General features: G+C 45.2%; 3 protein-coding genes across 8 annotated transcripts; 2 read left to right on the forward strand and 1 right to left on the reverse strand.

The window, feature by feature from the left end:
* Positions 1–1,534: 1,534 nt before the first annotated feature.
* Positions 1,535–3,050, reverse strand: LOC111842107 (heat shock protein 30-like). The gene has a single exon (XM_023808404.2). It carries the CDS (start codon positions 2,548–2,550, stop codon positions 1,936–1,938), a length of 615 nt encoding a protein of 204 aa, XP_023664172.2. The 5' UTR covers positions 2,551–3,050; the 3' UTR covers positions 1,535–1,935.
* Positions 2,414–12,807, forward strand: carm1l (coactivator-associated arginine methyltransferase 1, like). 6 transcript variants are annotated; one of them, XM_023808651.2, is made up of 15 exons: positions 2,440–2,551; positions 2,730–2,773; positions 3,562–3,794; positions 4,876–5,001; positions 6,150–6,256; positions 6,605–6,709; positions 6,849–6,959; positions 8,399–8,576; positions 8,930–9,020; positions 10,539–10,620; positions 10,870–10,955; positions 11,131–11,220; positions 11,405–11,542; positions 11,642–11,731; positions 12,015–12,807. In XM_023808651.2, exons 3-15 carry the CDS (start codon positions 3,632–3,634, stop codon positions 12,022–12,024), a joined length of 1,377 nt encoding a protein of 458 aa, XP_023664419.1. In that variant the 5' UTR covers positions 2,440–2,551; positions 2,730–2,773; positions 3,562–3,631; the 3' UTR covers positions 12,025–12,807. The 6 variants fall into 6 exon arrangements, with proteins under 6 accessions (XP_023664420.1, XP_023664419.1, XP_023664421.1 ...); XM_023808652.2 differs by lacking the exon at positions 2,730–2,773 and having other exon boundaries at positions 2,414–2,551; XM_023808653.2 differs by lacking the exons at positions 2,440–2,551; positions 2,730–2,773 and adding an exon at positions 3,213–3,343.
* A 423-nt stretch (positions 12,808–13,230) lies between these two features.
* pum3 (pumilio RNA-binding family member 3) lies at positions 13,231–20,877 on the forward strand. The gene is made up of 18 exons (XM_023808241.2): positions 13,231–13,323; positions 13,689–13,793; positions 14,119–14,325; positions 14,447–14,585; positions 14,896–14,971; positions 15,089–15,182; positions 15,264–15,330; positions 16,719–16,893; positions 17,654–17,757; positions 18,073–18,151; positions 18,249–18,347; positions 18,503–18,556; positions 18,648–18,728; positions 18,825–18,967; positions 19,063–19,285; positions 19,435–19,522; positions 19,654–19,744; positions 20,229–20,877. Exons 2-18 carry the CDS (start codon positions 13,712–13,714, stop codon positions 20,359–20,361), a joined length of 1,935 nt encoding a protein of 644 aa, XP_023664009.1. The 5' UTR covers positions 13,231–13,323; positions 13,689–13,711; the 3' UTR covers positions 20,362–20,877.
* Positions 20,878–20,975: the final 98 nt, after the last annotated feature.

Below are 20,975 nucleotides of genomic sequence, written 5' to 3' on the forward strand. Positions count from 1 at the left end.
AGGTGGAAAATATTTTTAAATATTTACTCATGTCGTTTCTCTCATGTATCTATTTTTAATAAAAGACTCGATATATCCCACTTGAGTGACTTACGAAGTCTGCATAACTTAATACATTGAACTTATTTTTCTCCTATAGAATTGACGAAATCGGTGGAAACTTGAAAGCTGCTGAAATAATCCTCCATTATGGGTCTTTCGGATCAGCTACTTGTTTGACTGAATTTCTTGTTGCAACACAAATACCACATGAACGATTTTAAACATTAAATGGCATTTTTAGGGTAGTCCGGTCACGTTTGCCAAGGTCAATATGTTTATGTTTTATATTGATAGTACGATGAACTACATGGCATTTATTTGTGGTTACAAATAGCAGAAGTGATGCTTCTGAATAATTAAAATCCATGTCCTAAAGACGTTTACGCTGCATCGTGATTTTACTCCAGCCGAATTATGGTAAGGCCAAGCCATGGCTCTGAATTGTTTTCCAGACAGCTGTCACCCTTCTCCCCATATCCTACAATCCACTTCAATCAAACCTGCAAGTCGGGCATCATTTATCGCGACATATTTTTCATTGTCCGAGAAGTATAATATAAATTGTTCATACATTACTACTGCACTGTCCTCCAGAAACGATTTTCCTTTGTCTGTGCCAATATTTTGGAACATTGGTCGGCCTATTTCGGGATCACAACGAATGAATGGATAGATGGATTGATGAAGGAATGAATAAATGAACAGGCTAAATTTGCATGAGAAAAAGTATTATCAAAGCTGCAACTCTTTGTTTATTTACCTGAAATGTGTATCTTTAGCCAATAGGCGCTTCAGAACTCTGTACACAAAAACCACCAGACATAGGAGCAAGTTCTTCCCTCAGGCCATCACCCTCATAAACAGCTAAGCTGTGTCACCTGCCTTCTCTCAATTTCCCCCCCTAAAAACTCTGTTTGCACTCAACCTCACACCTTATACTTGTACAGTGTTACCCATGTGTGTATATTTAAAATTTTATTTCTTGTATAGTGTAATTTACTGCTGTATAGTGTCATTTATTATTTGTGTACTAGGGAGTTTCAAGCAGCCGGAAGCAAATTCCTTGTGTGCCCCAGTACACTAGGTGAAGAAAGCTGATTGTGATTCTGAACTCGGCCAAATGGAGAAGTGTATTTTAAAAAGTTGAACAGCTGAACAGGATTTTTTTTTGTGACTTGAATATAATGAAATCGAAAAGAGTATTTTAGATGTTGAGAAAATGTAAAACCCTGTGCGGTACTTAATTGGTAATAATGATGCTGGGAAGGATGTGAAATCAATTTTCACAGTCATTTTTTATTTGGGAATTATATCTACAATAGCATTTAGCTGCCCACTTTCCAACTTCTTTACAAAATCTTTATTACTTGGTTATAGTGGGTGGGTGGGTGGGGGGGGGGGGTACAAGCATATTCACAGTATTTTCAATACAAAACATTTATTACTCAGCTCCAAAACATTGTATTTTTTTAGATGACTAAGATGTGTCAAACCCTTTGCAGTTATAGATGACAAAGAAACACTCAATGGGAACTGAAAACCAGTCATTCACTTTTTATTTTTTTACATTTATGTTAGCAAAATTTTTCATGACAAAAGTCCAAAATTTATTTACAGCATATAAAACTTGCTTCAGAAAGATACAAGCCAAAATTATTTCGCTTGAACAATTTAACAATAAAAATTAATGCACAGAGGTCAATATCAGTCCAGTGTTTAGTCCACTCGGGCCTCGACGGGGGGGTTGGTCATGGTGTCCCCTGCTGCTTCACTCTGAGACGCCGAGGTCATCACAGCCGGGGGGGGGGGGGGAGGGGGGTGAAAAGAGTGCTGAAAAGAGTTCAATTATGGACCAAGATGTGATGTGAATCCAGTTTGCCTGCTGTAATGTCATCAGTCCTTGGAGGAGCTTGAGTCAGTGACGCAGCCGTCCACGTTTCCGCTCTGCACTTCTGGACTCTTCAAGGCTGGCGCACAATCAATGGGCACCACTCTCTCAGTTATCGCAGGCCTGACTGCTCTCAGCCCTTTAATCTGAAGCTGCCCATCAGAGAGGGAACAAGTCACATCTTCTGGGTTCACACCTTCTGGTAGGTCAAGCTCCTGTCTGAACTCCTGGCATTGGTAAGAGTACGAGCCCTTTCCGTCGTCCTGTTTCTTCTCTGTCTTCCCGCTCACCATCAGCTTCCTGTCCACCTGCTTGATGGACAGCTCCTCTGGGGAGAAGTCCTTAGTGTCCAGGGTTAGGGCAAAGTCGTCTCCATCTTTCTCCATCTGGCAGGAGAGCGGTTTGGTGGACAAAGAGCACGGAACTTTATCCATCTCCTGCAGGATCTGCTCATGAACCTTCTCTAGGAGACCCATGCTGGTGCTCATATCCTGCATGCTCCTCAGCAGCATCTCATGCTGAAGTGCCAGAGGTCGCATGTGTGGCCAGATGCTGCGTACCGGCCAGTGGAACTCCATCAGTGGTCCGAAGGAAGGCTGGAACACGTGGGAGCACAGCATGGTCAGTGGTCCTTCAGTGTCGTCTCTACTTAGCTCTGGGAGTTCGCTCAGCGTCAGCTCTGCGTTGCTTCTGCCTCGGCTCTCAGGGCTCACGCTTTATATTGTGACTCCGCGAACTCCAGCACGTTCCTGAACTTTCTTGTAATTGCCTGGTTTCTCCACTATGTGTCACCCTATAGGCGGCAGTGATGTCATCATCCACACGTATGCAATTTCTTTCTCGGTAATAATTTCTGATTTTCTTATTTATGTATTCGCGAAATATTATACGCCGTACGTGGTTCAGACCTGAGTAGGACCTGAGGTCCCCAGTTTTGCTAAATTGCTCCGGCTTCCGACCTCCGAGGTAGGGGGCGAGAGTAGGACTATATAAAAACCCACACACTCCGCTACTCATTGGGAATAGTATAAAAAGTCGGAATCGACCCTCCCCGCTTTTCTTGATCTTGCTATTCATATTCGGCTTTATGTTTTGATGAGGCATTTATAACAACTTTGTCATTTGAAGTAGGCCCATAGCAATTCTTTTTTCACTTTTCTAGAAAGTGAACTTCTACGAAAGTTAAATTTTAAACCTATTTTAAAGGTTTAATTTGTCGTTTCCCTGTACGTTGCTTATCCATCCATTTTGGTCAGGGGCGGGAAGGCTAAAGCTTACGCCAGGCAGCATTTGGGCACAAAGTTCGGCTACATCCTAAAGGGACGCCAGTCTATCGCAGGGCAAACAATCTTTATAACAGATATGATTTCTTTGAATGCAACCATTGATTAATATTGAGGAGTGTATTAACAGGTTTGTCCGAAACACGGTATGTTGTGATGTGTCGTCATAAGAGAAAATATTTTTAAAGAGAGCATATAGGATTCCCTCGCGGATATTTCCATACTTTAATATATCAGTAGGTGTCGCTCCTAATTTTCGGGCAGGGTCAGGATTGTCCCGCCCATTAGTGAAACTGAGACTGGGTATTTCCCCGTATCTCGTCTTTTCTCACTCCTGTGGCCAAGCAGATGCGCATCAGGTCGCACATTTTAGCAGGAGTACCCCGTCGTGCGCGGCGGAGAGACGGGCAGCGGCGCCATGGATACGAGCAACACGCAAGACAGCTTCGCTGTTAGTCTGCACATTTTCAGCGAGGATCAAGCGAAGGGAGGAATCCAACTCTGTAAGTCGAGTCAGCATCAGGACCTCACTTTACAAGTGGGCGGCGTGGAGGGGGAACAGGAGCTCACTCTCAAAAACGGTGAGTGCCCTTATCAATACTACCGATTCTACAGGGTAGCTTATCACTTTCTTTACATTAGACATGGGCCTATTAAAATCACACCTATCAAATAAGGAAAAAAAAATTCAGATAACTGGAACAACAACTTTAAATAGCTTTTGTTTTAAGAATCATGTGCTTTGTACTTTTAAGTTAGACGTCTTCTTATTACCATTTCTTATTTTTTTCCAGGATTGTCTTCGGCTGCGGTGTTCAGGAGCGCTTTCCATATGTAGCTCATACTCTTCCATGTATATAAATACGTTAAAACTTTATATGTACGGGCTGTAAAATTCCCCAGATGTGGTAATAATAAGATTCTCTTTTGTTTTCTTTTGCGTGTGAACAGTTTTGGTCTGTGAGAAGGTGAAAACGTGATCGATATAGACAAGCGTTTAGTAGAAGGAAAATGAAATGGAAGAAGTCAAGAGGATTATCGTACCGTCTCCATGCAGGTGTAGCGCGCATGGAGCCTATCCGCCTGTGCTTGAGCGCCTGTGAGCTGCACGCGGACAAGCTTTGCAGATTTATGCTTGTGTTGCGCGACCTGGGGCTCAGGCTAGGGCGGGGGTTCTGCTGTGCTGAGCCCAGATTCGCCTGATCCAGGGTTTGTTATCCCCTCAAACGGTGCACTGGGCTTGACTGCCAGGTTTTTATGCATCTTGGCGATCGTTATCACATAACGGGGCTGCACGCTAAGTGCCAGAATTGACTCGGGTTTTCACCGCCCTATGCTGGCTCCAGTGCGGCTGGGATCCAGGCTTTGACCCCATTATTACATCTGCTAGCCAGACAAGAGGAAAATCGGTCGTCATAACAAATTCTTGTAAAAATTATTATGCGGTCCTACCAAACAAAGTTCTTTGGGTTTTAATATGTTATTAACAGATATTCACCATAATTACCAAAACGGAATATGTTTAAAAAATCACATTTTCTACATAAACTAAAAAAAAAAAATCTATGAACTGTAATTCACTTCTGAAGTAGAACTGTAGAACGGTGTAGCCCCCAGCTTAACCAGTCCTGATTGTATCGTTTGGGTTTGCTCACCCTGCAGGTGACGGTGTGTGCGTGTTCAAGTTCTCGATGGGCAGAGAGACGGAGTGCTGCAGGGCAGGCAACCAGTCCTTTCTTGTCACTTTGGGCTGTGTCAGCGTTCTCCTCCATTTCAGGACTGGGACAGGTGAGGGCTCCGAGTAAGTCACACCGACATCCATATCCATTAAACCACATGATGTTTTGTCCAGAGCCTACATCATTATGTCGTTTATTCCTAGCTATTAGCTCATGGGAATTTGACTTACACAAAAGTGTCCTGAGGGCAGAATGAAATATGATTGGTTTAGAGGGAACCAATCAGATCATAGAGGAGATAGGTCCAAGCAACTTGAGGAGGCGGGACCAACGAATCAGATATCTTGATCCCCCTTCCTCTAGTTGCTTGGACCCATCTTCTCTACAATCTGATTGGTTATCTCTCTAAACCAATCATATTTCATTCTGCCCTCAGGACACTTTTGTGTAAGTAAAACTCCTACAAGCTCCATATTAGCTTCAAATTGCTATCATCCATGCTGGATAAATGGCTTTTATTGAAGATGGGTTATCCATTCATTCATTTATTTTACATAATGGTTTATTAAATGTAGGATCACAGTAATGCTAGGACCTAGCCCAGAAATCACAGGGCCAAAGCTGGCGATACCCCAGATAAGATCCATCCATCCATTTGCCAGCTTGTCCTATGCAGGGTTGTGGGGGTCTGGCAACTATCCTGGAAGATACAGGCGCAAAGCAGGGAATAACCCAACCCATGGCACACATACCATTCACACATGTGGATAATTTAGAAAGTCCAATTCACCTTACCATGTTTTGGAACATGACATGGAACATGAAAACATGGACCCAGGGCGGAGACTCGGATCACGGTTCCAGAGGTGTGTAGCAATAGTGCTGACTATGTCAGCATGATTATGAGAATTGAAAACCATATATATGAATATTTAAACACATGCTTAAAATGTAAATAGATGCTTTTGTATCTCAGGTCATTGAAGCTGAAAACAATCAGGATAAGTCAACTGCAGTGCAAGTTTTTAGGATCTTTTAGGGTTTTTTTATGAACTGCATGAACTGTCTTGTTCATCTTCACGGCTGTCCTGCGGATTGCATCTCCTCGCTGGAATGCGGGCTGAGAAGCAGGCTTCTTGCTAGCATGCTGGCACATGCAAGACGCCGTGACTGTAGCCTGGCGGGGTGCAGGCCGGTTTGCTGGGAGCCGCTGGCCATCCCCTGGTTTGTCATGAGTGGACTGTGTCCCCGGCCCAGAGTTCCACACCTTTCACAAAATGGTGAGGAGGGACAGCAGACTGGGGAAGGAGCCGTCTGCATTTGACCAGCGCACTGACGACTCCTCGGCCCGGCAGTACTTCCAGGTAGGTTATTTCTGTGTGGTCCACGGTGCATGGAGGAAGTATTAAGCAGTAACTCTTGGGTTGGCTTTGGTCAGCTCTTTATAATGACTAGCTATGCCTTAAATCAGGATGTGTTATAATCTTGTCCTGTCCTTTCTGGGGTTCGTGTCGGATCCACACAACCATTCCTGGGAAAAGTGGTTCTTGAAAACAGAGGGATGGATAGAGAACTCAGCTGCGTGGCCAGTGTTCCTTTCATATAACATCCTCAAACCAAATAATTGGTAGTTGAATGTGGGGCTTAAGGTGGAGGTTCAGCCTGTTGGGGGGCACTGGTGATACGCTCTTCAAATGTCTTTGTGTGTACAGTTTTATGGCTGTCTGTCCCAGCAGCAGAACATGCTCCAGGACTACCTGCGGACAGCCACCTACCAGAAGGCCATACTTCTGAACGAGGTGGACTTCAAAGATAAGGTGAGGTCTGTCGTCTTCCGCCCTGCTGGCCTTGTTTCGGTCCATCAGCTTTCAGCATCAAAACAGCGTCCACCTGAAAGATTTATCTTTGACCTTATTGTAGATGGAGAATGGCTGAGATGAGTTCTCTCCTCCCCAGGTGGTTTTAGATGTGGGCTGCGGATCCGGCATCCTCTCTTTCTTCGCCATCCAGGCTGGAGCCAAGAAGGTGTATGCTGTGGAAGCCAGCTCTGTGGCTAGGTATGCAGAGGTGGGTCCCCCCTCCCCCCTGGCCTGCCACTTCATTTACTCTCTTGTTCTGTATCACACACTAAAAACCAGGATGCCGTTGAATTCCACATTTTTCTCAGTTATCCCTTCTTCTGAGGTAAATAGCTAAACCTCATACACAACCCTTAAAGCATAATAACTAAACAAAAGGTTTGTATTTCAGCAAAACTCTTTATAGTTTAGCTTAACGTTAGTGAAATTATCACAACAATTATTTGCTGCACAGTAATTTGTGGTCTTTGACTTAGTTTGACTTAAGTCACAGTAAATCATATTTTTGTGTCAGCAACCCCTGGCTCTGTGTCTTGATGTAAGTGCAGCCTGAAGATTAGGCCTGAAAAAGTTCTGAAAAAGTCCACTCTGCCCCCAGCTTGACTTTACCGCTGGAAATTCCAAAGGCTTAATGACCCGATAATGTCTTTGGCCAATAAAACTGTTTGGGGCAAAAGGAAACATATTTTCACGGGTGGATGGTTTCCTGCTCAACAGTCAAGCCTGGTTTACGCTGTTGGAAATTTTCCTCGTTTTCGGTAAACGCATATTATATTTTGAGATTGCAACCAGATGCGTCCCCCCACGTTGCCTCTTATCAGCCAAACACAACACCCAACTTGATGCTGGTTCAACAAAAACAAGCAACAAAGGGACCTTGGCTGGTGTAATATCCCAGACACAGTGATTGCCCATCACATGGGTTCCATGCTGGCCGCCACCCCTGTCTGGGACCCCCCCACGCCACTGACCCCGCCCATGCCCAGCTTCTAGCCAGATGAACAGAGGGGACTGGCTGTGTGGAAAACACTTGGACAAACAGGAAAGGGTTTGCTGCCACACACATGGAGAATCCCAACAGTCTGGAAAGACTGGGAAATTGACCACCATGCCCAGGGTCATGGAGACTGCTGAAATATATGCATTCACTGAGGGAGGGAGCATAAAATGTGCTACCCCTGGCGTCCTGCTTCGTCGACTGTGACAGGCTCTGAATATTTGTAAAGCTGGATGATGCATCAGTCATCTCAACGGGAGACTTCACACAGGGAGGGGGCCGAGGCCCCCCGCCCTTTGGACACTGGGGTTCAGCACCCACTTAGCAACGTGGTTGTGTTGGGATATTGCTGCACGGATCTGGGACAGGATCTCAATGGGTTTTCCCGCCTTCTGAGTGGATTTTTCTGCCCTGGGTTTTGGCAACGATTTAATAAACATGTTCGCCACTTTGTGTTTGGTGTATTTTGAGCGTAATTGGTTGAATGGTCATTGAGGATATTCTTATTACATATTCTGGTGGGGAAAAAAAAACTGTACAGAAAGAGTAATGTACCCGTGGAAAATTGGGCAGGGAAACGGCTTCACAGAAAACGGTGGCATTCTCCTCTTAACCCTGCCTAGAAAGCTGTCATCAATTTTCACCGCCAGATTCTCGTCAAGAGCAACAATCTGTCTGATCGGATCACGGTCTTGGCCGGGAAGATCGAGGAGGTCTCCTGTCCAGAGCAGGTGGATGTTATCGTGTCGGAGCCGATCGGGTATATGCTGCTGAATGAGCGAATGCTGGAGAGCTACCTCTACTCCAAGAAATGGCTGAAGTCCAAAGGTTAGTTTAGATGTAACTCCACTTGCTTTTGTCATGGTCTTGTAATGGGCTATGACAGTTAACAGTATGCTGGTTACATCTGCCTTTTTAAAACTTAATTTCAAAATGCTGGTGTACATGTGGCACGACGGCACAGTCATTAGCACTGTCAGGGTCCAGGGTTCGAGTCTCTGCCATGGCTCTATGTGTGTGGAGTTTGCATGTTCTCCCCATGTCGTCATGGGATTTCCTCTGGGAGTGGCAATTTGTGGAGAAACTACACAAATTCAGTTCCGAGATGTCTCGTACATCTGCTTGTCGCTTTTATAATGTGTGTTCCGCATTTTCGCTTGATGGAATAACTTGGCCTACAGGAATGATGTTCCCGACCTTCAGTGACCTCCACCTGGCCCCCTTCTCTGATGAGCAGCTGTACATAGAACACTACACCCGATCCAGCTTCTGGTGCGTACCCTCTACCCCCCTCTGGCCACATCGCAGGGCCTTGCCTACAGCTCCCCTGTGCGACCGCTCCCCCCTTCTGTCCTCATCTGCATGCTAGAATTAACCTGATGCTGTCAGAAATTTGCCTGCTATTTGTGGCACGTTGATTTGCCTCCCCTGATATACGTTTACCCGGCTGTACTTCATCAACTCAACAAAACATAGATTAGACCTTTGTTATCCAATTTAATTAGTGATATGAGACCCAAATATGAAAAATACACAATTTGCATAACTTTGCTGAGTAAGAACATCAGATTGCAGGGTCTTAGTTCAAGCAGTGAGGTTTTGGTGACTCCCTGCATCTGTTAGCTGTAGTTTTGGTTTCAGAGCTCTTACTTAATGACCGATTGGACGTTTGCTACTAGGGGGCGGGAGTAAAACAGCAGACTTGGAGCTGTTTATATAGGTGCCTCAGGCCTGTCTGTGCTTGTGAGGAGGAGATCAAGCTTAGCTGCCCTCCTCATGGTACACTGCAAAGTTGACTTGAACTGGCTCGTACGCTGGAATCCAGCAAAAGGGCACGGCATGGAAAACCGAATTCTTTCCCACGTGTTTTAGGAGGCCCCGTGTATCAAAGAGATGTTCCACAGATCTATTTCAAAATAGCAGAATGCTTCTGTTTTGATATCCAGCTGTCCTGAGTTTGTAGCCGGCTCTTGCTGGCCTGCCCTTAGTAATCGTAAACTTGGCGATCGGCCAAACTGATTGCTGATTTTCATGGGCATTCCTGTTATAAGTGGCGTGTTTCAGGAGATTTTTCTTTTTCTTACTTAAGGACAGTGTTGGGTCGCTCACTCTCCATTCCTCTGCTCTCTACGGGTGCTGACAGCCTCTCGCCGATGCCTGAAGGCACACCTGGCCAGGCTGTGTGTTATCACGCCGCACCATCTCTTCTGCCCACACAGCAGTTCACATGTCAGTCTTACTACTTAGAGCAAAGCAGGGCCATCAGTCTGAATCACTCTGAATAACGAAAAAGTGCTATTTTATTTATTCCCGTGGGGAGGTTGAATAGTTTTCACATATCCCCTCTTGCTCTCAATGAGAGACACATGTATATAAAGGCAAGAGCAAAACCTGGAGTCAGAGGACGGGGTCAACATCTAGTACCTCTGGAGCAGTTGGGATTAAGGACCTTGTTCAAAGATCTAACAGTGATATGATTGCTCTGCTAGCCTCGGGATTCAAACCCACAACCTTCCAAACATGGGCATATTTCCGTAACCTGCTGAACTTGTACAGGTACGGTGATGTGGCACAACCCACCCAAGGTGCCAGTGGAATTTAGTTCAGTCCTCAGATACCTAGACGTTCCTTCTTTCCATTCCTATATATTCAGGTTCTGAGCCCTGGAATACCTTGCTCATAAATACAGCTGAACAGTAAGATCCTGCGGTTCTTCAGCTTGTGGGGAGGAGGGTGGGCTGGGGGTCACCCGGGACCCCCATACAGAAGTGAATCCTTCTCTCTGAGCAGGCATCAGACCTCCTTCTTTGGGATTGACCTGAGTGGCCTGCACAGTGCTGCTGTGGATGAGTTCTTCAAGCAGCCAGTCGTGGTGAGAACCCTCCCCCACACTTCAGAGTCATTTCCTGACAGACAAAGCAAGGCTTATTTATGTCTGCTTCTGCCATTGCGATATGCTCCCTAAAATTTATTTTGGTTGTGGAACAGAGTCAGTGTTCCGGGTCTCAAATAAGACGTGTTTGTGTTGGAACCCTAATATCAACTGAAACGACTTGTTAGGCTTTTCCGCCACTCCGAAGAGCCACATTTTAAGTTTTCATGTTTTTTTTTTTCCCTTCAGGACACATTTGACAAGCAGATTCTAATGGCAAAATCTGTCAAATTCAGCATCAATTTCCTAGATGCCAAAGAAGAGGACTTGCATAGGTGATTAGTCAAGGCCCTTATTTTAGTGACCTGTAAAAATTTACAGGCAATGTTTTTAAGAATAATACGTTGTAAAGAACAGTATAGTAGTAACATTTTGTGGCTATCACAGTTACACTGCTGAAGATGCTAACTGGCCATGATAATATAATCCAGGTCCCTGCTGGTATTTCAGGATAGAAATCCCCTTCGTCTTCCAGTTACACCAGTCTGGTCTTATCCATGGCCTAGCAGTCTGGTTCGACGTGGCCTTTGTGGGCTCCAGGTAAGAACGAATGACCCCTAAATAGATCCCAAAACAAACACCTCTGGAAGTAGTCCTGAAGGTCCTGGGTTTGAATCCCTAAATGAGAATTCCAAGGATTTGACAGGCAAGTATAGCTGCCGTGTTAGACTGCTGTGCATCTTAGTGTTACAAATCAGGCATCTGGGAGGTTTTGTTTGCGTAGGACCACAGTATGGCTGTCCACCTCGCCGAGTGAGCCCCTGACCCACTGGTACCAGGTCCGCTGCCTTCTTCAGACCCCGCTCTTTGCCAAAATGGGGCAGACCCTTTCTGGGACGGTCCTGCTGGTAGCCAACAAAAGGCAGGTTCTCCCCCTTTGATGATTTATTGGTTTCCTGTGCAACTAATTTGATGACAATGATTTCAGACGGAATAACATGTTAACGCTCTGTGCACCCAGGCAAAGCTATGATATACATCTGTCTGCTGTTGTCGACCAATCTGGCTTCAAATCTGGCAACATACTGGACCTTAAAAACCCTTTCTTCAGGTAGGCTCTGTATGTGCCGTTTCAGCTAATTATAAATGTTAGTGTTACAATTAGTGCTAACCAGCATAGGATAAAATAATGGTTCAAAGTTAGACTGCAGTGGTATTTCACCAAAGACGAGAAGGGGTTCAGTAAGTTTGTTTAACCAGCGACCCATAATGGAGTTTATCTTGTATACTTCCATGGCTCACTAGAGACACCCTGGCCACATGTAATGCAAACTAACTACAACTCACAGAAATAATAACACCCTTATTACTATCTGTCTTCCACCCCATCCCAGATATGCCTAGATGTACAGCCGTCGCCAAAGCAGAGCTAAAAACATGGAGAAACAGCAGGAGGATTGACGGAAATGTGTCTCGCATTCGTGTTTTGACCCTGAGCTTTTAATGAACCTGGGGCAGCTGCACTACAGTGTCCTGTACAGATGGAGAGGAACCCATCCATGGAGAGGATGGGGCCACTGCCGCCCCACTGGAGGACTGCGGTACTGCAGGCTGATTCTACTTGACAGCTGAAAGCATTCGGTTCAGTCTCAGTCCACGTGGCTCTTCTCTATAATGCAGACTGTTGTTAATCTGTCATTAAGATCTAAAATGTACAGTACTCAGATGTTGAAAGATGATTAACTTTTCTTAACGTGCAATATATCGTTTGGGAAGAATTCTGTCACATTTCATATTTTATTATTACTTATGGAAGCAATTCATGTTATTTAGGCCTATTTACAATAGAAACATAACTTTTTTGCATTTAAAATATATTTTTTATGTTCTTTCCCATTGCTTCTGTCTGCCATGAATTTATCTGTAAACTATTTTCCACATATACCGTGTTTATACCAACATATAAGGAAATTGTCAGACGATGTATATGTATTCTCCCTTACTCAAAGCGGCCGACCGGATTCACCAATTTATATACTTCTGTATCTTACTTGAACGAAGCATTATAGTAACCGCGAAGTCAGACTGAAGAACCACATTGCCACCCTCTGACCATGTGCTGTATTAACCTAAAAAGAAACTTATTCAATTTGCACCATGGCTTTAAATAAAGTGTGAATCATACAAGACCGTTATCCATCCATCCATTCATCCATCCATCAAACTTTCAAACGACTATCAAACGGGGCCGCGGGAAGAAACACTTCTTAAGGTATTTATGTTTGTCTGATATAATAGTAATTATAATTTAGTTATAAATACGAACCAAAAGCCTACCGGGCAATCACTGAATTAGGCTGGGAAATGTTGTTCTGAAGTACGTAATTCCAGGTTTGTTTGAGTTTGGATAGGGATGCCTTTTATTCAATGTGTTACACGTTAGTGCCAAAACACACCCATAATTTTACCTCTGGCAAGGAACCTTGCAGACAAAAAAATGTGTTCTTCTTACACTAAATGTGCTGAAAGTGCAGCTCTATTTATTCCATTATTAACATATGAAATACACCAGCCTTTTCCCAGTCTATCATAAGCTGCATACTGTGGCAAAACATAACTGCACCAACTCAGGCTTTACGACAGTCGGTTACAGTTTGCGGTTGAGAGACGCCGTAAAGTGTAACGGTCGAAACACATGGGAAGGTATGTAAACGTGTTTAGTGTTGTTTCAGAAGTAACAAAATACATAGTATGTTGTCATCTTAAAAATTCGAGACTTGTATAGTTATAAAATTCGAGTTTTATTATTGTTTATTTGGGGCTTGTTATGGGTATAGGTAATGTACAATTATTCGAATATATGCCCCGTAGTCGCTAGTAGACTGTCTATGACTGCTTTGAAGTCCATGCTTTTGGACTGCATGTTTAAATATCTTTACGTTTCATTACATTTTTATTTAATTTGTCTTTTCCGCTTTGGCTTCAGAATCAGACCTCTCATGGTAGTTCTTTTGCGCTTGATGTTTATATCCATGTAATTGACGAACGGTTTTAAAAAAACATTTAAGGTCTGTTTTTGTGGACACTCGTTATGATGGAAGCCAGACAAAAGAAAAAAGCGTTTTCTCCGAAAACTGGGAAGACACAAGGACAGAAACGCAAACAAGCGAAAGGTAACGTCTGTTCTAGTAATAAAATAGATATAGAAAACCGTTCACTGTAATCACGTGGATTCGTATGCATGTATGAAGTATATGGACAAGAGCTAAATTATTTTTGGAATATTCAGAAAGCTGTCACGTGACATTGATATTAAACATTTGGCTTAATTAAAAAACATATTAATTGGTATTTTTCCTCAGCATTAAAAGTCCAGAGAACTTATGGTCTTGAATGGTACTAAGAGACTGTAATGGATTTGTGTTTGTGCGTGCGCACATGTGCATACGTATGCAGTCCTGTTTTGTGTCCTTCAAAACCCTTTATGTTTCTGTGCAGCTTCAGCCTCCACAAGAGAAGTAGGAGAGCAGGAGGCCAAACCAGGGGGGAAACGACCTTTCAAGGCCCAAACTAAAGAAAAGGGGAAGAAATTTGAGAAAACTAGTGGGAAAGGTGGAGCCCAGAAATTCTTGAGGAAAAAGCAAACTGATGGGAAGCTTCCACAGAAGAGGAAATTACCCCCAGGGAAGAGAAAGCAGGAGGAAGGTGAGAAACATGTTTCACGTGTCACTTGAGATATGGCTGCCATGGCTCTATCCCAGTGATTTTGCTTTAGTGACACGGAACCAGGTGTCCCATTAAATATAAGGACTACTTTTTCCACCAGGATCTGAAGCAAAGAAGCCAAAGTGGGATGAGTTCAAGCAAAAGAAGAAGGAGCTGAAACAGAATCGGCAGCAGAATGAACGAAAGGACAGCTATCAAGTTATAATACGGGCAAAACAGATCTGGGAGATGGTGCGGAGGTAGAGTATCCATTTGCTGTCTTATTGTATCATGGCTGTTTGGAAAGCAGGAGAGTCAGTATCATGGCCATTTCTGTTCAGCACAGCTAAAGAATTTAGCATCGTACGAGTGTTAGGTACATCCTTTACATCAGGGCTATTCAATTCACAGTCCTCAAGGTCTGAGCACTGATGATTTTCCAGCTTTCCTTTATTCTTGAGCCAGGTGTGAAGCCTCTGACCAATCAGAATCAGTAATTATTAAAGTATCTTCCAGAATGGAAGAGCCCAGCTTTATGTGTTATGTTTTGCTACATTTCCCCTAAAACAGGAAAGACTGCAATAAGGAGAAGCGGTCCAAGCTCATGAGTGAACTGCAGCAGCTCGTACATGGGAAGATTAAAGCTGTGAGTGTTTGAACTTGCATCTGTTTCAAATTCTGATTGCAGACGTGGAGAGAGACTTTGGGTTAAAAAAGTTCGACTAGCATGAGAACATGGTTTTAAAAGGCGTCTCCCTCCCAGATCGCCTTCGCGCATGATTCCACCCGAGTCCTGCAGTGCTGCATTCAGTTCGGAAGTGACCAGCAGAGGCAGGAGGTGTTTGAGGAGCTGAAAGGTACACTGCTGCTCAGCAGATATGTGGACCGCGACGTTCTGCATCACCAGGCCCTTCATGATGCTTATTTTTAAATTACAGATCACATGGTCGAGCTCAGCAAGTCAAAATATGCAAGAAATATTGTGAAGAAGTTTTTAATGTATGGGTAAGTGAAACATTTACTAACATAGGATATGAAATGGTTACCTGGTGACCCATTCAGAGTGCGTCCCCAGCCTTGTGCCCTCTGCAGCCTGGGTTTGGCTCCTGGTCCCCCTGTTACTCAAACTAGGATAAGCTGGATATAGATTATTTGAGTGGCTAATGGACTTTACCCTCTTGTAGGGCTGAGCATTTCAGACAGAATTACTCGTTGAATTTTGCAACTAATTAAGAATAATACATATATATTTTTTTTCTTCCATACAAAATAAGATATTTCTCATTGTTTGTTAAAGGGTAACTTAAAAGTAGCCTTGAAACTGGGCCTGAACGATATTGTAAAAATTCACATTGACATTTGAAAGTGTAAGGCTTACAATAAAACAAAAAAGGAGCCGAAAATGTACACAAAACAAACCACTGTCGTACATTGTGAGTAATGCATTGTGCTGCAATGTTACCATGCCTGCGTCTCTGGGCGGTAGGAATTTTTCATATAATCTTATGGGAGCGCCGTCGTATATACATGCGGTCCGTCATCGCCAGAAATGTCGTCATGTGGTTCATGACTGCGTAGCCAAATTGAACTTGTCATCTAACAGTAGAGTTTGTCTTTATTGGGAAAGGCAAGTCAGTAGTTCACATTCTGGTTAGTTCACCAAAAAAGTCTACTGATACACTCATAAACTCACTTTTATTTAAAATTTCATTGAGAATGAATTTCACAGAACATGAGTTTCAAGAACATTTTAATTACAATCACAACAATATAAATGTACATGTAAGGTTTGCAGCAGCAGCATAATCAGATTCTTACACTTGTTGCCGTGACTTGAGCCCACTGACACAAAGCAGTGCCGACAAATCACTAGCTTTTCTCAATATTGTCTCCAAAATATTTCCATACAGCGAAAGTCTCCCGCTGAAGTGTTCTCGTTTGTTTGTTCTCCGCACTCATTTTTATTATATTTTTCACAAACACACCTCGTTGTGAGTGAACAAGGACCAAAATGAGTATGACTGGCGCATGTAGAGTTCATGCAAACACAGAGGTGGTAAACAAGCAAACTATAAACATCAGAGGATGGATAAATCACAGCCAGTTATATTGTTGCTAAATAATATTTAACATGGCTTATTTACTATGTGATTTTAAGATTTTTTTTCTCCCGGATTTTATACATGTTCTCACATATTGGAATGTTTGAGAATGCAGACTCAGCCCTAACCCTCCAGGTGGTTATCTGTCTGGTGCCATGAACAGGACCATCTTTCTGTCCTTCCCTTTTGGATGTGTGAGGGCATTAATTCGATTGGCTGAGAGGAGCCGCGGGGGCGGGCTTTCACTCCGCGCCCTGGGTGGCCTCATGCTGGTGTCGCCGTTTGCCGCAGGAGCAAGCAGCAGGTTGCAGAAGTGATGCGAGCTTTCAAGGGCCAGGTGAGGCAGCTGCTGCGGCACGCGGAGGCGTCGTCTGTGGTGGAATTCGCCTACAACGACAAGGCCATCCTGTCCCAGAGGCTCATGCTGAGCGAGGAGCTCTACGGCAACACCTTCCAAATCTGCAAGGTGAGCGGCCGCCACTAGGGGGCAGCCTTTTACAAGATACATGATGGCAGATATCTTTATTGTTGCTGTAGGAGTACAGTGAGATGACATTTGGATGTTTCTATAGAAGCCTCTATAAAAACTGTACTAGCTAAAGAAAATCGAAGGAAAAAAACAGTAATCTACAATTGCATAAAGCAATTACAATGCACAGTATAAAAACATAAGAGGGATATTGCACAAGATAATTATTACACTTGAAAAGGGCATCAGTTGAGAGCATATTTCTGCGTGTGTAGTGCCTGGTGCATAGGGTGTGGATAAGCTACAGGTCCGTTCAGTCTGGTGCTGCTTGGTGGGAGAAACTGTCCCTCGAACCTGCTGTGCGAGCGGACAAGGCTCTGTAGCACCCATTCAATTTTCCCATTCAATCCATAATGCAGACCCTGTTGGTTGGGTACTCTGCCTTTTGGAAAATCTATAACAGTGTTTCCCAAACCAGCCCTCGGGGCACACTGGACCCAGTTCCCAGCACATCTGTAAGGTATTTAGAGCTCCAGATTGCTTGGGTTAGGTGTTCTGGGTACTGGGGTAAAACAAAAATGTGGATCTTTCCAGTGTGCCCCGAGGACTGGTTTGGGAAACCAGACTGAGTCTACAGTGCACAAAAAAAGTTTATTTAATATTTTATACAGGAATCTGTAAAGGGTTTCCTCACTGGTGCCTTACTTTGTCATAGTGCTGGAGTAACTGTCTCCCTGTGTTCTGTGCGATCCACCAGTCCACAGTGTGCCCCACACTTGAGAAGGTTCTGGAGGCCAGCCCGGAGAAGCTGGGCAGCATCATGGATGAGATGAAGCAGATTTTGACGCCTATGGCCCAGAAGTGAGTGTCGGACGGGTCTAGCTTACCTGCATTCTGTCATCTCCAGCATTCCAGCACCCTACGCCTTTCCCCCATCCAGCTACGGCCAGCATATCTAGCAGCATTATAACCAAGTTGTTTGTGTGTGTCGTGAATCCCGCCTGGGCTGGTTTGAAATATAAGCTCGGGGTGGTGAAACGGGACACCCTTGAACACTTAAGCACAAAGCTTGGCACAGCACTACCTGTTTACCAGCCTCAGGCACAGTGAAGCCTCCCAGTTGTGTTGAGTATTTGGTTTTGACGTTTTGATTTTCTTTTGCCCTCATTCTAACAGAGAAGCTGTCATTAAACATTCACTGGTCCACAAGGTGTTCCTGGATTTCTTCCTCCATGCCCCAGCCAAACTACGATCTGTAAGTTTGAGCTTCTGCACTGGTTCTGCGGTTGCCAGAGGGCAGGCTGTCGGGGCCGTCATGTGATGCGTGTGTCATGTGACTGGGCTTCCCACAGGAGATGATCGAGTCGATACGGGAAGCGGTGGTGTACTTGGCGCACACGCACGACGGAGCCAGGGTGGCCATGCATTGCCTGTGGCACGGGACCCCGAAGGTGCTCTCCTCATCCCTCCCCTTCAAACCTGTCAATCTCACTCATAGCAGTTTAAAAACACAGTGCTGTAGCCACCTGTATCTGTGGGGCATCAGCGGGCAATGTGGTGAAACACTGGCTGCCTTCAGAACATGAACCTTTGTGTTTTCTTGTAGGATAGAAAAGTCATTGTGAAGACTATGAAGACATACATTGACAAGTTTGCAATGGTAGGTCACCTCATCTCCCGTCTATGGCATTCAGTAGATCGCCAACGATGTTTCTGTGCTGGTTTTGAGTGTCCCCTCTGTTCCCCTGCAGGGAGAGTACGCTCATCTAGTGCTTCTGGCCGCCTTTGACTGCATCGACGACACCAAGCTGGTGAAGCAGACCATCTTGGCGGTGAGTCACTGTTGGACCCTGAAGTCTTGGCCCAGGCTTCGGTTTTGTGGCTTCACCTCGTATTCTGAGATTTGACGCCCGCCCCCATCCCTGCAGGAGATCATCGCCTCGCTCTCGGACATCATAAGCAACAAGTACGGGAAGAAGGTGCTGCTGTACCTGCTGAGCCCTCGGGACCCCGCACACTTACTCCCAGAGATCATCCAGGTGCTGGAGAAAGGAGACGGGAATGTACACAGGTGAGTTTTCACCATCGCCTGGGTCCTCGTGTCTGGTCACACCGCGTGTGCTCTGTGCTTCACCTAGCCTCCCCCCCCCCCACCCCACCCCGCAGCAAAAAGGACACAGCCGTCCGGCGTAGGGAGCTCCTGGAGGCGGTGTCCCCCCCCCTCCTGCAGTACCTGTGTGAGCACGCACGCTCCATGGTGATGGATAAGGCCTGTTGCGTTGCCGTGAGCGACATCCTGGGAGGCGCTGTTGGGGACCTGCGGCCGGCAATGGAGGCTGTGGCCGAACTCGCCGAAGAGGACCTCGTCCCAGGGGGGGTGGAGGGACAGGTATGTAAGGAGAGAGTGTCTAAGTCATCCTGAGAGTGCCTGTGGGACGAGGCACCACCGAGAACGTAAGACGGTCATTCTGTTTCTTACAATCCGGTCAATCCCGATCTAAGGCTGTTTGCTGTCACATTTCTCCCCGCTTTGTGTAGCTCCATGTGGTGGAGCATCCTGCAGGCCACCTTGTGCTGAAGTGGCTGATTGAGCAGGATGCCAAGTTGGAAGAGGCTGGCAGAGAAGGTAGAACCCCCCCCCCCCCCCCAGTTTCATTGATGGTTTTGGCTGCCCAGAACCCCCCCCCCCAGTTTCATTGATGGTTCTGGCTGCCCTTGCCAGTCTTAGAGACTCACTCCATCTCTCTGTCTCTGCAGAGCGCTTCTCCGATGTCCTGCTGGAGCAGGTGGGCCTGGACAAGCTGAAAACCTGGGTCTCCGTCAATAGAGGCACCATTGTCCTCTGCTGGTGAGTCACGCGCGTGGACTGTGGCATGTCAGGCAGGCAGGAATCCTGCATTCAGAGGCTATGTGACTCTGCAAGCTGCGTAACTGCTCAAAATCCAATTTAACTCGTTTTGAGATCAAATCTAAATCTGTCGGCTTTGTTGACCAGATGTTCCCTGAAGTTCAGCTTTGCCACAGGGTCTATAAAACCAGCCTGCAGATAAAGCCTCGACCTGCTCTCTTTTATGTGTCAGTTAGTGCTGCATAACAGTCTTCATGCTGTCAGAGCTAATCAAGGGCTCATGAATTCCTGACAGCCAGGAAGGTTGCTGACTGAATTGCGGTCGTTCGGATCAGTGTTTCCACCACACGGGCCTTCGTGGTGTCCCAGGGGCGCTGTGAGAACATCTGAATCTGCAGCAAGCTGTGGATTAGCGCCATCTCTCAGATTTTCCATTCATCGACATTTTGTCTGGTATGACCTCATGCTCCTCTCTCCTCTCCAGCCTCCTCCAGAGCACCCAGAAGAGCGTGGCAAAGGCAGTAAAGGATGCCTTGAAGCCCATGGTCCCAGAGCTGCGGAAGATGAACCCTACCTCAAAGGGGGTGGAAGTCCTGCTGGAAAAGATGTCCCAGTAAAATGGACCCTGCTTTTCCTTTCCCCGAGTCTGTCCAGCACAGTCACTCGTTCGCCGAAGCCTCCTGTCGGATTCACAGGCTGCTACATCATGGACATTTTGTTATTTTGTCCCGCTGCTTACGGATGGACCATGAGTGCTGCACTGGTGCCTCTGTGCGGCCCAAACCCCAGTCGCCTCTTGGGCAGACATTTCCATGACAGGACTGTAGCAGGCCCTCAAGCAGTGGTGCTAAAATACACCAGCCATGAAAACACAATTGGCCTTTGTGGTTTTCCTTATGAAGCTTGGGGACAGTACCTTAAAAAAATTTAAAATAATGTTTGGGATCAATGACTAAATTAGAGCAGCAGCCTCAGTAGTTCTGTGTCAGCTAGAGGAATTGGCCTCAAAGCAGGTTTTTTTCCCTTATAAATAACCCATGTGTAACATAAAAACACGTAACAGTTTTGTTAATTTAAAAAGCCAGGAATTGAATTTTAATAATAAACTGCCTACCACACAAAGCTGTATATATGCTGGGTCTCGTGATATTTCATTTGCAAGGTTAGATCTCCTTTGTGATAGGAAATGGAGATAAATTCTCTGGGAGTGCACCAGTTAGGCCGCCCCGAC

The sequence above is a fragment of the Paramormyrops kingsleyae genome, chromosome 7, assembly GCF_048594095.1.
Source record: "Paramormyrops kingsleyae isolate MSU_618 chromosome 7, PKINGS_0.4, whole genome shotgun sequence".
NCBI lineage: Eukaryota > Metazoa > Chordata > Actinopteri > Osteoglossiformes > Mormyridae > Paramormyrops > Paramormyrops kingsleyae.